This window comes from Taudactylus pleione, unplaced genomic scaffold (assembly GCF_031769625.1).
Source record: "Taudactylus pleione unplaced genomic scaffold, aTauple2 ptg000609l, whole genome shotgun sequence".
Classification (NCBI taxonomy): domain Eukaryota; kingdom Metazoa; phylum Chordata; class Amphibia; order Anura; family Myobatrachidae; genus Taudactylus; species Taudactylus pleione.
The window spans coordinates 2,265,557-2,284,070 of record NW_028285011.1 but is presented as its reverse complement, the minus strand read 5'-3'; the positions used below and the strand labels follow the sequence as shown (position 1 = coordinate 2,284,070).

The 18,514-nt window shown below is 41.0% G+C and overlaps 1 protein-coding gene across 1 annotated transcript in view; it reads left to right on the top strand.

The window, feature by feature from the left end:
• GABRA5 (gamma-aminobutyric acid type A receptor subunit alpha5) overlaps positions 1–18,514 on the top strand; it is a 168,087-nt gene that overhangs the window by 125,519 nt on the left and 24,054 nt on the right. Inside the window, exon 8 of the mRNA XM_088454038.1 lies at positions 6,446–6,598. Within this exon, the coding sequence (XP_088310164.1) occupies positions 6,446–6,598 (153 nt within the window). The remainder of the gene's footprint in view (positions 1–6,445; positions 6,599–18,514) is intronic.

Below are 18,514 nucleotides of genomic sequence, written 5' to 3'. Positions count from 1 at the left end.
AGATTGAAGGTTATTGGGTGAAATATATAGGTAATACAGAGGCTCCCCTGAGTATCTAATTGACACTAAAAAGCATTCCCTGTAGAATGTTGTGGGTCAGGGTTAAGAGTTGTGATACTGTTACCATTAAACTGATATACACAGAACAGGAAAAAAACAGCAGGATGTTCTATGTTCAGTGCTATTTCTAATCATTTATACAGTATCTGTCTCTTAATCTTAAACCAGTAAATGGTTGATCCAAGTTCATCCATATCAGAAAACTGCTTCAGTTTTTACTGTCATTGGAAATAGAGTACTGTTTGTACAGGGAATAAAAACAAACACCACAAGCCAATTCCTCAAACATTAATGGAATAGTGTAGTAATATAAGTAATAATCAATTTTGGTCAGTATTAAAATCATGTTGTATATCCAAAGTGGATTATTTACTATAGATGTGCACAGACCCCCGTGTTTTGTTTTTGGTTCTAAGTCATCATCGTGTTTTTGGTTTTGGCAAAACTACCCTCAAGTGTTTTAGTTCAATTTCAGGTTTCTTTAAAAAATGATAAAGTAACAAGGGTTGTAGAAGTAAGGAAACCAGACAGGCTTGGTAAAGCAGTGTCCTTTAATGGAAGCAGACACTGCACTTTAGCATTCGTGAGCATAACATAAATAAATAAAGCAAATATCCACACACTCCTCGTGCTTAGTAGTTAGCAGTGGCTTGCAGCTACAATCAGCGATGCTCTCCCAGCATAGCCATTTCCCTGGCACTACAACACTATGTCCTACGACCTGGCCGCTAGTCAGCATCAGGGCCCAGAGCAGTGGGTTTGTGAGAGTTTTAAACTCTTCCTGTGCTGCTCAGTGATTACTTGCAGCTGGGCCTGTGCAACCATGAAAACCTAGAGTTTCACACCTCCACTGCTAATGCAGAATGTACAGGCTTCACTCCAGCTTCCCTTGGAGGAAGCTGATCCCACTAGAATGTGTGCAATTCAGGTAAGAGACAACCCCTCTCACCACAATAAAAACAGCTAAAATCATGTAACCTAGACCTGTTTTTGTTCCTATAGTATTAATAACTCATTAACATTCATTTCCAGTCAATTTTATCCACCTCACAGCATATGAAATCACAAGGAAGAGACTTAAATGCAATCCAAGATACCCAAGATCTGTTTTTTAGATCTGAGTTCTGAACTTGAGTCGAGATTTGATTCGACTTGGAAACCCAAAGTTATCAGAGCCAGGACTCGGTTTGACTTGGAACCCCAAAGTTAGAGTATGTTCAGTTTTCAGCAAAACCAAACTGCACATCTATTATTTCAGTTTTCCTTTTGCCCACAAACTGTATGTTAAATAGAAAAGGTATACTATTCAATATAGCTCAGAAGCTCAGGTTATTATTAACCTTCTTTTATACAGTAAAGTATCAACATACTATTAAGCATATTAAAGAGAATGTTTAATCATCACATCAATCCCTAGACCTCCCCCCTCCCCCCCCCAATGGAGACTTAAGTCTTGGGGCCTATTTTTTAAGCTTATCGACCCAGAAAATAATTTTGTATTGTGCACATTTATCAATAACATAGGAGACACAGCAGATATCTCTGGCATCAATGAAAGACAGTGCACATCATTGTCACCATAGAATGTATGGGTGACATTGTGATTGTGCTATTTATCAAGCCCTTGTTAGTTCTGTCCATTAAAAAGAACCGGCTATCAGATTGCGAAGTGGAATCTCTTAAGATTCCTCAACTCCCTACAGCTCTCTTTGAGGCCCATTTATTAAGGATCACATTTGCAATGCGATCTGGGTGTAATATTAGCAACCATGATCGCATTGCAGGATGCTATCTTAGCGCCCAAATGTACCAAAGGGCACCCGCAAGGATAGGAACTCTGAAAGGAGCCTGTCCCGTCCATGTGCTTGGAGTGAAGTGACTGCATTAGCAGTCTCTTCACTCTTGTGCCGAGACTCCTGCACATGTGTGGTCTGCAAATCACACATGCATGGTGGTCATTGCTGGCTAGTATTGCAATGTGTAGCCCATAGACCAGGGCTCGACAAATCCCGTCGCCAGGTCGCCATGGTGATTAAGATTTAGTCCTGGTGACCGGGTTTTCCAAGCCCCCTTCCCGCTGCTGCAGGGAAACTCCATTTGCCGGACGCCGCTGAAATTTGACCAATAACATAGGAGAACATTTGACCAGCGGGTGCCCGACTTCCCACAGTGGCAGCCAGAGCTCACTCCTGAGCTCCGGCGTCCGTCTCCCCCCACGGGCACTATGGGAGAGACGTCATGACATCTCTCCCATAGCAACGAGGAGCTGCGGCAGCCAGAGCTCACTCCTGAGCTCCGGCATCCGCTCCCCCCCCACGGGCACTATGCTCCTTTGCGAGGAGCGGCGGACAGCAGCGGATGCAGGATCGGGGCTTAGGTAAGTATTCTGTATTTTGTTTGTTTGCTTTGTGTGTTAGCGCGGCACTGTCACTGGGGGCTTACTACTGGGGGCACTATCACAGGGGGATTTCTACTGGGGGCACTATAACAGGGGGTTTACTACTGGGGGCACTAACACAGGGGGCTTACTACTGGGGTCACTATCACTGTGGGCTTACTACTGGGGCACTATCACAGGGGGATTTCTACTGGGGGCATTATAACAGGGGGCTTACTACTGGGGGCACTAACACGGGGCTTACTACTGGGGGCACTATCACGGGGCTTACTACTGGGGCACTATCACAGGGGGCTTACTACTGGGGGCACTATCAAATAGGGCTTACTACTAGGGGCAGTATCACAGGGGGCTTACTACTGGGGGCACTATCACAGGGGGCTTACTACTGGTGGCACTATCACAGGGGGCTTACTACTGGGGGCACTATCACAGGAGGCTTATTACTGGGGGCACTGTCACAAGGGGCATACTACTGGGGGCACTATTACAAGGGGCTTATTATTGATGGCAATATCAAAGGGGGCTTACTACTGGGGGCACTATTACAAGGGGATTACTACTGGGGGCACTATCACAGGGGCTTACTACTGGGGGCACTTTTACAAGGGGCTTACTACTGGGGACACTATTAGAGGGGGTTTACTACTTGGGCCCCTATTACAGGGGGCTTACTACTGGGGGACTATTACAGGGGGCTTACTACTGGGGGCACTATTACAGGGGCTGGTATGGGCATGCTGCAGAATCTGATGACCATTAAAGAGGCATGTGTGGTGATTTGATTGTATGTGGGGATGTTGAGGGGCACTGAAAGGGCATATGTGGTGGTCTATACAAGCTTTCATATATTTTGGTAATGGATGATGGTCTGGCTCCTAAACTTTTACAATGGCTCCTACATTTTACAAAAATTTGTCGAGCCCTGCCATAGACCACAGTGGCTGCGGACAGGGCTACCAAGAGCCGACCTGGGCCTGGATGAATGGAGCATTGCCTAATCATGGGAGGCATGGCCACTCCCCTTTAAGAAAGAAATATATAGTCACACTGCCGCGAAGCAGCGCTGAGCGCTGGGGAGGGGGCGCTGTGAGCCCCTCAGCCCAATGCAAATCCAGGGGGACACGATCAGGATTATTGCTCCCCCGTAGACAGAGGAGACTGCTGCTCTGCAGCAGCAAGCAGTCTCCCTTTACAGCCCAGCACACAGCAGTGTGTGCTGGGCTGCTCAGCTGACAGGGAGGAAGGAAAAGCGCCATCGGACCCGGGCCCCCGCCGGACCCCTCCAGCAAGCCCGGGCCCATGTAATTAGTACCCGCTCCCCTCTCGGCACCCCTGGCTTTGGGGACCTAGTTCCGGAATGCTTCACATTACTGAACTTGGTATATCTGACAGCATCACATCCCCCATAGACACCTATGCGGGTAGCAGTGCTGGTGGAAATGGAAGGACAGCATATATATGAGATATCTGCTGCGGCCCCTCCATAATACATCTGAGGGATACTTAATGTTTGCAGGTATCCCCCGAAATTGGTTGTTTTCAGAGAATACAGCACAAATATGAAATGATAAATGGGCCCCTTTGTGCATGTACACAGGAACGTTGCTAAGACAGAGCCCGGTGTGGACTTTCTCCCTGCTACGATCAGCGGTGAAAGGACAGGTTTTTCCATTTGTAGGCACAGCTGCTTGTCAGAACAATTGTACCAGCATGGATAAACTGGTAAATAGGACCGAAAAATTATTCCTTTATGACTGATCCTGAAGTGATGACAGAGGGTTTGTTCCTGACCCTCTTGGCCTAAAGTCTGATTACTTTATTTGACCATCAGATCAGGGCTTAATTAGAGGTGGGAATGATAATATATTTTTAGAGAGTCAGACTTTATGCTGAGAAGGTATAGAAACATTTACAGAGAAGATAAGTTGTTTAGACACAACTGTGCACATGGGAAGGAAAGCAATTAAAAGTTCCAAATTATTAGATATCAAACGTTATTAGATATCAAACATACAGAAGACACTTCTTTGAGTTACTTAATAATAAAATAATGGTCACATGCATAGGTAGATTACAGTGCTCTGATAAAAGTAACTTTAGGGATCATATCTACTGTTAAACTGCACATCTAAATACAAACTTGTTTGATACACAAATATTTAATATGTTGTTGTCACAGTAATTTGCATTTGTACTTGTGTTTAGGAGATCACTTAGCGACACTGATGTGTTTCAGTTACCTTAAATGCACTAAAGTGTTTTGAAAACTGCGACACAGCAAGTACAAAAAACACAAGTGGCTTTGCTGACACTGAGAACAATGGGTTCCAATGTCAGTTTGCACTCATTGTACTAGAATTGAATAATTCTGGTAAATGCATGGATTTAAAGGCTTTTATTAAGCAGGGAATGAAAAGAGAACACAGCACACTGGCAATTATTAATAACATGGGCAGTGCACAAATAAAGTTTGCAACCCACATCTCACAGGGATAGATAGATAGATAGATAGATAGATAGATAGATAGATAGATAGATAGATAGATAGATAGATAGATAGATAGATAGATAGATAGATAGATAGATATTTTAGTCTCATTTTTTATGTTATAATATACATAAAAAGCAAACTTTCAGCCTATGATAGTAATTTATTACAGATGTTCACATGTCCCCTGTAGAGTGCACCTGTGAAACGTCATGACAGCATACAATGCCTTCGTCATGGGCTACCACTGGGACTATCCCAGCCGCCCATGCTACTACAGTTACTATCCCAGCCGGCTGTTAGTCTAGGCAGACACGTCGCTATGGCGGTACACGGGCCGCCCCGGTGTGTGCAGGCAGGACCACCAGATGTGTAGGCATTTAAAGGAAAGAAAGGTTTAATCCGGGCGAGACACGTGCTGATCGCCTCTTAAAAGCTTGCTGCTAGGCGGCTCCTGCTGCTGCACCCGGCTGATCTGATTGTATGCTGGTGGCTGACGGGGGCAGGAGAGGATCCTAACATCACGTGGCGTCAGGTCACATACACACTATATTCTTATATATAGTACACATATGATCACGAGCAGCAATGGCAGCCCAGGCTAGGGATCCCCAGGGAAGAGGTTCTACATTACTACATTGAGGTTATCTTGTGCAATTGTATCCATTTTGCTAACTGCAGGATCCACAGACATGTTAAAGGTAACTTTGATCCATGTGTAGACCTGTAGACGCCCCCAGCTTCTGGCTGGAATAAAAGTGTTGCTGACTATAATTTCACACCGCACGTCCCGCACACAGCTAGACTCATATAGACACAGCAGCAAGTTCTTCACACATATACCAGAATCAACGTACGTGATCACAAATAATTGATTTCATTAACACACAAACCTGACTTCTGAAAATTGCCCACCCAAGTGTTGCAGAATTAATACAGCAACTTTGTCTATGTTAGTTGCCACACAAAACAAGTCAGTAACAATGTATCTGTATATAAATAACTTACCAGTTCACCATCAGGGCTGCGTTGTTTTCAGCAATAAATGGCAATTCTCCTTTGATTTGTAAAGCGAGCAAAGAGCAGAGGCAGAAGAGACGGTGAGACATCATGTCCCGGACCAGGCAATGGGGTCTGGGTGCCCCCGAATTGCGCTGCGCCCTCTCCCACAGTCACTGCTATCTCTATGCCCGGCGGCCCCTGTACAGGACATCTGGGTAGGAAGGAGGCTGATTGCAGGCTGGATCACAAAGAGCAGGACACAGATTGTAACCAGGGATTAGTAAAATACAAAAATCCGATTTTGCACGGGGAAAGAAGCATCAGTCATCAATGGATTTTCTAAACCTCATCATGTTCCCAGCCGGCCAGTAATCACTATTCTACATCCAGGGCTGTGTTATTTCTTTATTTCTACTCACATTTCATCTCTCAGTGTACGTAATAATGGCTGAACGTCTGTCACTTGTGATGTTTAGTTGTCTTCTCATTTCTAGGTGAATATACTGTGATGACGGCGCATTTTCATTTAAAAAGGAAAATCGGCTATTTCGTTATCCAAACATACCTGCCTTGTATAATGACAGTCATTTTGTCCCAAGTATCATTCTGGTTGAACCGAGAATCAGTTCCAGCCCGAACAGTGTTTGGTAAGTCCAAAATCATCTTCTGGATGCTGCTTTCTGGGTACATACTGTACTCACACAGTGCTGAGTAGTTTAGTACATCGTGGTACTGCACACTTATTACTATCTGCACAAGCTAGGAAGTCTGTAGCACTTGCTCAGTCACTCTCAGTAAAGTGGGTTTATGTCAGAGTAGGGGTCCCCATAGCGGGTGACTCAATTAGCTGCCAGTTGGTCGAAAATTAGACTAGTTGAAAAGTAGGAAAAATCCTTATTTTAAGGAACCAAATTTCAGACACAGTGTAATACCCCTGGAACACCCCTCCTAATATATAATAATTTATTTAGAGGTGTTTTTTTTTTAAATAGGACAAAATGGTCAATAGGCATATAATTTTTCAGGTTATTTTCTATAAAAAGCAAAAAAATTGTCTGACAGTAGTCATATAGGACATGTACAGTATAATGGGTGTTGTATTGATGGGAAATGAGTTTTAGAACTTGTAGATGGCATTTGAAGGTGTTTTTGTCCCAGCCTTTTACAATATTGTATATACACACTTAAATATCACTATAGAGACACTTTAATGTACCCCTAAATACTGAAGGCACTTATATTTGCTGTAATACACTTGCTGGCTGTCATTATTCCATCATTTTTAAAAGTTGTGAAAACTCAACCACTTCACACCACATAACAGCCTCCAATACTTTGCTTATGGCCATAACAACCTCCTACACTGTCCTGCTCTCTTATTAGCCTCTTTTTGGGGGGGAGGGGGGGGGGAAAGGTTCACAGTGATTTCCCCACTCTTTCAAGTACTTCACCTGGATCACACGCTGCAGAATTAACAGGTAACATGAAAATATTCCATGAAATGCGCGTAATGTTAACCTGTTGGCCACGTATTGTAATATACTTTTAATTGCAGCCAATTTGAAAATCTGCATTTTAAATCCTACATTGGTTTCACATGCATCTGTGTTTGCAAACCCTTCCTGTGAGTTTAATATTCTATAAGGCCCCCTACTCACTGGCATAAAACAATAATACTCTTACTAGCTTGTTTTAATGTTAGTAAAAGCATGTTAATAGGGGTAGAACCTGTTAGTTCTTATGACCCCCATATCCACTTGTACTCTGCAGTCAGGAGTGTTTGTGGCATCTTTTGGGGCTTTTCTTGCTCTATTTATTTACAATCACTGTAAGTGAATGCATTGGGGTAAGAAATTTCCCCTATTTATTCTCCTCATCCACAAGTGCAAGAACTTGTTACAACTGAATGTCAACTGCCTTTAAGAATCTGTATCATTGGCATTTTCCTAATGGCAGTATGTAATCCGCTTAAGTATAAAGATTATGTATTCCTACATGTATTGCAACATTCTAGTTTTTTTTTCCCAACTGTACAGCATTGTGTTGAACTGCTTACTGTGATATGGGAGCTTGTGTATATTAAGGTGGTAAACAAAAATTAGAAACTGCTAGATAAATGTAAGGCACCAAATTGACAATATGAAAACAAGAGTTTCAATGGATTTTATACTGGCATGCAGTACAGTAGTGTTTCCCTACTCCAGTCCTCATAGTACCCTAACAGTGCATGATTTCCAGGTCTCCTCACATAATGAAAAGTGAAAAAATTAAAACCACCTTAGAATCTTTTAAATAGTGTCAAACAGTAATCACTTTACCTGTGTTCCAGCAAGGAGATATAGGAATCCGTTTCTTGAGGGCAGGCGTTGGGAAACACTTCTGTACAGTGTGACAACACTATAGCCAAACTTGTGTGCTTGTGAAGTCCTTGTTACAAGTCAATGCTACTATTGTGCATTGATGGCAGTTTTGTATCTTACATTTTTGTATCATAAGAAGAATAGTGTTGGTGCAGACATGCTCAGAATTCTACAGAATCGGAAACGACACTATGTACAAATGATTTCTAAGTGGATCTAGTGCAAATGGGAAACGTTTCAATATGGTGGCTGGTGTGACCCTGTTTATATTAATTCAAGGGGAGAATACATTTAAGGATGAATAATACTCTCTATATCAAAGGGATTGTATAGCATATAAGGCATGCAAACAAGATGTTTTTTATTCCTAATTTTGAGGTGGTTTTTAGGTACTGAAGAATTTCAAGATTCTTTGTACATACAAAGTATCCAACCTGGTGATCCATACCTATTCTCTATGCATATTATTGTATTAATCATTGTTCTTTGTATTATACATGCATCTATTTATTCAAGTGACTACCATGCCAATTCACTGACATCATTTGGTCTTCATATTTGTTACAGAAGTGGCACAGGGATATTTTTCTTTTTACTATCATCATCTTTTCTCTTCCTTTTGTTTTTCATTCTGATTGCAGACCTACAGTAATCTATTGCTTTGTGCACAATAAATGTTCACTGTACACCTATGGATCCTGAGCGCACACCTCTTTATGTTGTAGTGTTTGGGTGGATATGCCTTCCATATAAAGTGGTGACTGTTTATTGAGCATGAATGATATTTCTGTACTATGCAAATATAGATCTACTTTGCTTATTTTTTGTGGGTTTGCTGTTATTGATTTTTGATTTGGATATTTATGAGGGACAGTACATGGTACTATTAGATAATGCACTCCTAGCTGATACAATTGTAATTACACCGTACATATTGTGTGCCTTTCTAACTGTACACATTATTGGTATTCTTGTAATCATTTCACGTAGTTGAATAAAGTATGGGGTCTTTTTTTGTGTGTGAAAGGTGCAAAAAAAATAAATGATATACATTGAATCTTTTGTTTATTTATTCCTCATGAAACTATTGTTGCTTTAAAGATAATGATAAAAATTGAAGTGATCTCATGAGGCAGCACATTTATTGTTATTTGTTTTTGAGCATTTACTTAGATAGTGCCAGCATATTCTACTGCACTTAAAAATTGTGAATAAATATTTAATAAGTCGGGAATGGGTAATAACAGACAAAGAGGTAAGAGGGCCCTACTCACACACTAGCGGGATGTGTGAGTGTACTGTAGAAAGAGAAAATATGTAAAGTTATGTGTGGACTGTTTAGAATGGATGTAATTGGGTAGAATAGCTTACAGGGGTTACATGGGTGGTTCTGGAATTTGATAAGCTTGAAGAGGGGAGTTTTCAAGGAAACGCTTGAAAATTTGGAGACTAAAGGAAAGTCTTATTGTGCATGGGAGGGCTATCTACAGAGTGGGTGCAACCAAAATAAAGTCCTGTAACTGTGAATGTGAGTAGGTAATGGGTGTCAAACACTATAAGCAGTTAATTACTGCAGTTCCTGGCACTGAAATGTGGTTACACTAAACACCTGCTGTAAGTAATGAGGGTCTAATTAGGACCCCAGAGATGCACTTCTAAACAGAATAATTGATAAGAAAATTACAGCGCTAGATGTTCAGTCGTTCTCAATATATAATGTGTATAAGATAATGCTCTCTATTAGGTAGACAAAAGGCTTGTTTGGATATCACAAATACATTATTTAATTGTTAAAACATTAGCACAATACATGTAAACATTTAAACATACAACATTAATAGTAATTAATAAGCAGCCAATCACGCCAAATGTGACCTCTTGGTATATGTATGAGAATCACAAAGAGCTTCAGAGATAAAAAATTATATAAATTCCTTTGGAGTACTATAATCCAAAAAGCAAATGCTTTTTTTCAACACTTTGTTTCTTACTTTGGTTAATAAATATCCATTTGAAAGTGTGTAGCAATATGTTTCCACGTAAATAGCTCCACAGATGAGCCAGCAAGCCTGTCACTGATAGATGAATATACGTTAGAACAATCCCAGCGGTTCACTAATGAGCATGCATGCTCTGTCGTTAAGATGTAAATACCTTAGTCTCTTTGTAACGGATAATAATCAGCACCTCAAGGTAATGTGGCCACTCGGAGGTGCGTAATCCAGACGCAGCTTCCCTGCCACGAGATAGCAGCTAGAGGTACAGCCCGGCATCTCATGGATAATCAGCGGCTGTTGTAGTGATGGACGGCTGGTCTCAACTGAACGGCATGTAACCAGAGTAGTACCAGGAACCAGGTGTCCTGGAGGCGATGACGTCAACGCGTTTCGTCCCACACACAATTGGGACTTTTTCAGGACTCTTTGCAGTAAACATAGGTGGTACGGACATAAACAATAATAGGTAAGATTGTAATAAAAATGGGCTATTTTTTCTGTTATAGGATTTAAGGGGAGATTTAATAAAGCTTGGAAAGAGATAAAATTGGAGATAAATCAGCTCCTAACTGTCACTTTACAGGCTGTGTTTGAAAAATGACAATTAGAAGCTGATTGGTTGGTGCTATTTATCTCCAATTTTATCTCTCAAAGAGGGGAATTCAATATGAAACGTAAACTTCGCTGTCGAAGTTTATGTTTCATATCAGAGCTTTTACCTGAGATAAAGTATCGGGCGCGCGCCCGCTTATCCCCGTATTCAATATGAAACTAATGAAAACGGGAACCTGCAAAGTGGGATTTCCGTAAAGTTACGAAATTTTCCTTAAAAAAATTGTAGGACCCCCCCTTAAGTTGTAAAAACATGGGGGATCACTATGGGTACCCCCGTTTTCACCTTTAAATGAAAGTCGGGGATTTAAATAGCCGCAGCAGGTATTTTTTCCCGACATTGAAAAAGTGTTGTAGAAGAGCACTTAGGTTATTTTTTTTCATTTTTTTAAGTGGTCCCATCAAATTTGGGGTACATAAAAATGGGTACTAGCATATTTTGATGTCCCTAAAGTAAGTTTTTAAAAATTCTGCAATTGTGCACCTGCCGCTATAAATCTATTCTAGAAAACACCTGCTGCATACTTGCAGAATAGCCCTGAACCTATTTCCCTATTGTTAAACAATTTTTTCCCATTTTTTTTTCACCCCAATTTTTAAATTAATTTTTTGGGGTGTCCCTATTTTTTAAAAACTTTTTTTTAATACAGTTCTTTTTTAAATGTCATTCCCAGGGGTGCAGGCTATTTTTTTAAGCCTGCACCCCTAAACCCCAATTCTGCACTTTTTTTCGACACCTATTCAATGGTGAAAAGTAATCCCCGTTTTTTATCAAAGACTTTTCGAACCTGCGAAAAGTCTTTGAAATTGAATACGGTGTAAAACTAAAATCTGCGATAATGACGTCATAGGTGCGATATTAACGCAAAAACTGAGTTTTCGCTCCCATATTGAATACCCCTGATAAAGCTTTATTATATCTCCCCCTTAATGTAATAAAATAAAGGAGCCCTAATAAATTGACAATGTAAATGTGGATGCTTTTGAGTTGCACATGCTACATGGCTGCAATACATTTCGTTAACATGTTCTCTGCATAACTGTAGTTTATACTATGCAGACATACTGTATTGCGTGCATGTGAACTAATTTTAGTACATTCATGCAGTATGTATAATTTACGGTATGAGGTTAGGAAGCCGGTGGTCGAAATGCCGACCGCCGGCTTCCCGGCTGCATAATCCCGGCAAGGGATTTAACATAGGCTTCGAAATACCGATGCCTATGTTAATCCTGATGCCGGAACACCTACCCCCCCATCCTGATAGTCCGCGACGGGTAAGTAGAACACTTAGCCCAGGGAAGGGGAGGTTAGGTTTAGGGATCCCCTGGGGGACTTAGGGCTAGGCACTCCCCCGGGGAAGGTTAGGGTTAGGCTAGGGAAAGGGGGGTTAGGGTTAGGCACTAGGGGGGTAGGTTAGGGTTAGGCATCCTTCCGGGAGGGTTAAGTTTAGGGTGCGGGAAGGGGGGGGTTAGGTTTAGGAACCCCCGGGGGGAGGTTATGGTTAGGCACTATGGGGGAGGTTAGGGTTAGGCACCCCTAAAAGAGGGTTAGGGATAGGGGGGGAAAGGGTTAGGAATAGTTAAAATACTCACCCTGTCTGGATCTTCACTGTTCTGTCTTCCAGTGTTGGTATTACATCCGCTGGGCATGTCATACCGATTCCATTTGTCCTGCCTACATGACTGATTTCAAAACACTAGCAGAGTGGTACACAAACTGGGTGGCGTGGTTGGTGGTCCAATACCAAATCAAATCATGTGTGGTCAACGTTATAGGCAAAACCAGTGATGGTGACTGCCAATCATGAAATATGTGAACAAACGGAAGAGCAACCATATCTACTACCACATAACTGAACACAAGGATGCCTAGTAAACACGATTTACTTAATTTAATAATTTTTGCCCAGTTTCTCAATAAGAAATGTTTGCCCTAGGAGTGCCATGGAAAAAAATATGATACTTTAGGGTGCCGTGATTCACAAAAGTTTGGGATCCACTGTACTAGCAGATTTTCTCACTGTACTAAAATTATGTAGGACAACACACTGCAAGATCAGAAGATGGAGTTCTAAACAGTTCTAAACAGGAGTGTGAAAGAGAAGACCAACCACAGCATGTGACAAATCAGCATGGTGACTCTCACATCAGGAACATTTGCAAATTGTATTGCTTGAGAAAAATATAAAATACTATCATTAATAAAAATACATATAGTTGTTTTTGCATAAAGGAAAAAGCCAATGATAAAGAATGCGATATTCGGCAGTGATATTGACTGTACAATGCAATCTCTTGTAAGTCATATAAATAAATAGTGTGTTAAAATTACATTTACATTTGATTGAAGTGAACCTGTTAATTTGTCATAAAATACATTTGTTCAACTTTAATTATCTTATGGGATTCTACTCAAGTCCTGTAATAATGTTCTATATTTCACTTATTCTGTATTTCACTACATTTCAACGTTTCTTATCTGGGTAAAAAGCTCTTTTCCAATGATCCAATTTGTCCAAGAGAGTATTTGTTCCTGATTCAAGTTGCTTTCTGCTCTAAGCTTTCTCTTGAGCTGCTGTCTATTCTGTGGACCATATGGAGAGATAGGGGACATCGTAATGCATTATCCAGCTTGCCTCAGATCTCCAGCCTAGCTGCTTGATAAATACTCTGCTAGGCACTTGGGTCCATAGTAGAACACCATGTTTTACTTTTTATACATGCATGGTGCATGATATTATGCGATGTGTAAATAGAATATGATTCTAGAATAACCAGGTTCTCTTTAAATGTTGCCATCAAGTCATTGCAGATATATTGTAAACAAGTCTATCATAAAAGTATGTTATACTGTATTACTTCATTTACTAATCTCTCAGATATATAAATACCACTAGCAGAAGAGCAAAAGAAGAAAAATGATTAATTCTTCAATATGCCCTGTTCATTACTCCTACAGTATGTCTGACAAGAAAGGAGAAAAGTAATGGCACAAAGTTCCATTGCCAATCTTCTGTCAATTAACTGTATCTCTGCATCATTACTTAGTTAGTCTAATAGAACAAAATTAGTTGTCAATTTAAGTAAACATGAGACTGCTCAATATTGTTTTAACCAATAGAAATTGTACCATGTTGAAGACTTACTGTGTTTAGTTATGCCTAGTGACTTACTTAATAATTTATTGCCTGAAATCCTGAAAAATAGGCAAATATGGATATTTCACCAAAACAACACATGAAACTTGTCACACTTTGCTCTGTCATACCTGTTTGATATGGGTTTCAGGTAAGCTGTTTACTGTAGTTTAATTAAGGATGGGTTCATACCCTGAATGGATTAGCCTCACTGGTCCGCCCAATATTTACTTACTTTGTATCACATGCTGGTTGCCAGATAATCAGGTTTCAAACTTTGTTTTTAGCTTCCTTGTGGTGCACTGACACTGTCAGTCTTCATCACTGGTATTCCCTGATTGATAACCGTTTATGACTCCTGTTGCCTTCTGACTTTGCTGCTGCATTACTCCTTGTCCATCTTGCTGATCTCCGGTTGCCGAAACGTTATGTTCCTGACTGCTTTGCTATATGATACTCTAGGTTCATAGTGGTCTGCTAAATTAAAGTCTGTCTCCTGTGTGTATCCTTTTCCTTTTGTGTCCAAACGCATGCTCGGTGCACTGCTGTCATCATTTAAAGAGCTGATATTGTACATTGGACACTCCGTGTCCCACTCAGCTTCTTTGTCACTGTTGTACAGCTGGCCCGCCAGTCGGTGCAACCTAGCTGCCACACCTGTTCCGATTGGACTGACTGAGACTCATTTGCAGTATCGTGTGCAGTGGGCCTGATTCAGATCCGGACGCTAAGCTGCGATTGCTCGCTATGGGCAATTGTCGCCCGTCTGTGCATGCATAGGCATCGCAGTGCGCGTGCGCGAGCCAGTCACTGCAATCGGGAATCATGCGCTCGTAGCACAAAGACTGTGCGCTACCTTGAGTGACAGATAGTGCCATTTGTGGGTGGTAACAGGGGAAGGTGCTTGTGAACGGGGGAGTGGTGGTGCGAATGCAGGCGTGTCTGGGCGTCTAAATGGCGTTTTATGGGTGTGCATATTTAGCAAAGATGCGTCATTGTACACGTCTCTTGGTTGTACTTCATCCTGCAGTGATCGTAGTGTTTGCGGTGGGATAGGGGCTACATCAAGCACTGTGTGCAGCTCCGATGGCTCTCGATGTTACCGATTAATCATACACTTCCTGGAGATGACGTGTGTTAAGATAGGAAAGTGGGCGTCTTTATACACCTGCGTTCGCTCACTGCTGTCGCTCTCTAAGACATAGAGGGCGTCCTTTAGCCACATAGTGTGACCGCGGAATTTGCATCCCCAGCCCCTTTTGGCAGCGAGCGATTGCGCCTTAGCGTCCGGGTCTGAATAAGGCCAAGTGTTCCTTACTGTATTTGTTCTTTATTCTGTTGTGTTGCGTTATACATGTATGGTTAATCTTTCCTGTATTTATATGTTATATTTTGTTCAGCATTATTTTCCACTCTGTAGTGTGATCTCTTTGTAATTTTCTCTGTGTAAACTTCAGTTGTAAGATGGTGGAGCTGGCGGTAACATGGTCAAACATTGAGGTGCTAAGTGTTATCAGATCTGCGTCTAAAGGGCACATCAGCAGCTGAAACTCATCACCAACTTGTCGAGGTGTACGGTGATAATGTCATGTCATGAAAACAAGTTTGGGTTTGGTGCACTGCCTTCTATAATGGCAGGACAGACATTCAAGATAAGAAGCGACGTTCAAGATGAGCAGCATCTACTACAGCTGACAATTTGTGCCGCATTGAAGGTCTGATTCAAGAGGACAGATGCTTTTGAGTTAGTGATATTGCTGACAAACTGGACATCTCAGTGGCTACTGAGCAACTGGGGTACAGGAAAAAGTGTTCATGCTGGGATTGTCTCTTGTGCACTTGATGCGGTACCATGGGGAGGGAATACAATTCCTGCAGCATTAAAACAAGGTGATAAAACATGGTACATCATGTGACACCGGAGACAAAGCAAGCATCCATGTACACATACATTGTCCTCACCTTCAAAGAAATTCAAAACAACTCCATCAGCAAGGAAAGTCATGGCGACCATGTTTTGGGACCACCAGGGAATGCTTCTTGTTGATTTTTATCACCAATTGAGTTACTGTGAATGCTGTCCTCAATCATGGCATACTGAGCTGGTTGTGGAGGGCAATTCATCAAAAATGACCTGGGTTGCTTCAAACAGGCATCATATTGCTGCACAGTAACAACCGGCCACACTCAGCCAACTGTACGTTTAAGTTGTTACTACTCTACCATTGGGAGGTACTGGACCAACATCCCTATAGCCCTGACCTTGCACCGAGTGATCTACATCTCTTTGAATCATTGAGGAAGCGCCTGGGTGGAAGGCGATTTGCAACTGATGGTGAAGCTCAACAAGCCATCATGTCCTTGCTTCAGGCGCTTGACACTGATTTCTTCTACACTGGAACAGATACCTTGGTGTAAACGTTGGAACAAATACTTAGACAAGTATGATACCGCACATCTGCACCCATTATAGATGTGCTAATGAGGTTTCCTCATGCTAAAATTATCTCTTGCTGCTTCTCTGCTAGCTGCTAACTATACTAGCCTGGAAGCAAATAAACTTATCTGGAAACAACTGCAATGGTTGGGTTATGTGATCCTAAGGCAGGATCTATGAGGCTCTAATGAAATTTTCAGGGATATTGTGACAACTTTTGTAAAGCATGAATGCACCAATAAAATATGGTGCTGATTCTGAGTTCATCGCATCTGTGGGCACTTTTCCGTATGGCCACAAGCAAGGCGTCTAGGGAATTGGAGGCAGCTTGCTTACTTCCTTATGTTAATGCAGGTATCCGCCCATGTAGCCGTGCATCTGCATGCGGGAGTATGGGGACATGCACCCACTTCATGCTGGGTGCTAAAGATCAGTAAGAAACAAGCATCCTATCTCTGTCCATGCATTACAAATGAGCATGGAAGTCGGCCTACATGCCCATGACATGCCCACAAAATGGATCAGCTCTATCCAGTTACCGCACAGAAAAGCCCATTTCACAGAAGGAGTGGTCCATCAATGGACAGATCAATCCATATGCATTTGCAATCTCTGTCTGCGTGCACATGCAGGGTGTAACGCATGCGCTGTTGCTGATAGCTTTGTACAGTTTGCGGATATCTGCAATATCCATACACATTTCCACTCAGAACTATTCCCTATATATTCAATATGGTTGAGAATAGAGCATGTGGCATTGCAATAAGCAGCTTTTTTAATATTGAACTATCATACCACTTTATAATGAATCTATTTCTATATATAATTATAGCAATGTTTGGGTTGCATGGTTTAAGGGATAGTGACACAAAAGAATGCACTTACAGTGATGGGTTCCTGAAACAAGTCTCAATTTCTTGGGATTAGCTCACTTTTACAAGGAATTATACACTTAGAAAGAAAATATTTTTACCCAGTGACATCAGATGTGCACTAAAAGGGAGCAGTTAAAGCAGCTTATATGCTTATATTTAGATAAAGCTTTCTTTGGTCTAGCTACAGAGTACACTCATTTAGATTGCTACTTCAAAGCTTAATTAACACAGAGCAGAGGCAGAAAGAGAATAGAAAGTATGTCCGGTGGACAAGTATGATGCTCCTCTATCTTCTATGTTGCTTTCTTGAGCTTCAAAGAAATCAGCAGTCACCAAATTAGTTATTTTAGTATATGTAATAGTAATTTATCAATGATTGAAGTGCATTTGTACTGAGACTTTGATGTGCATGAATTAGATGTTTAGTCATTACTAATAGCTACCATAGCCCACTGACAACTATAACATGAAATACAAATTGTAATAACATTCTCCACCTTTAATAACTAATAATGATTGATAAATCGCAATGTATTTAACCTGGTAAAATATTTAAAAATAAGTAATATGGTAATTTCCCGGTTTAGTCACCTTTTCTTTCTTTATTTTGAATTATTTTAATTATAAAATGAGCCTATAACTACAGTACACATAACATTTTCCCTTTGATGCCTTGACTGACAAATTGCAGAGTAATGCATATCTCTGTGTTACCGACATAAAACTTCCCACGTGTACTGACCTGCTGCCATCTGCCCAGTACATTGGGTTAGTCTATGTGTGTCAGGCACATTATAATGATTACTTATAAGGATAGGTAGGAATACAAAGCTGGAAATAGAGAAAGCATTTGGGGAATAAAGGAAATTTATGATTGTGATATCATATGTTGATTTTGCACAAATGTGACAGTTTTTATTGGAAGTACAAGCAAGTTGGTGTTCATTACATACAAAGTGGTGAATTATATTCATTTTACAGTTGACTTTTGGGAATTAAAATAAAAGTAGCACATAATAAGTCTTGAACATGCAACAACATGTGGTGTTCATCAGCAAATACATTTTCAGGATCTACTATTTCTTACAAATTAGCCTTTAATATGTATATTAAAATACTATTTTCTGTATACAGATACTGCT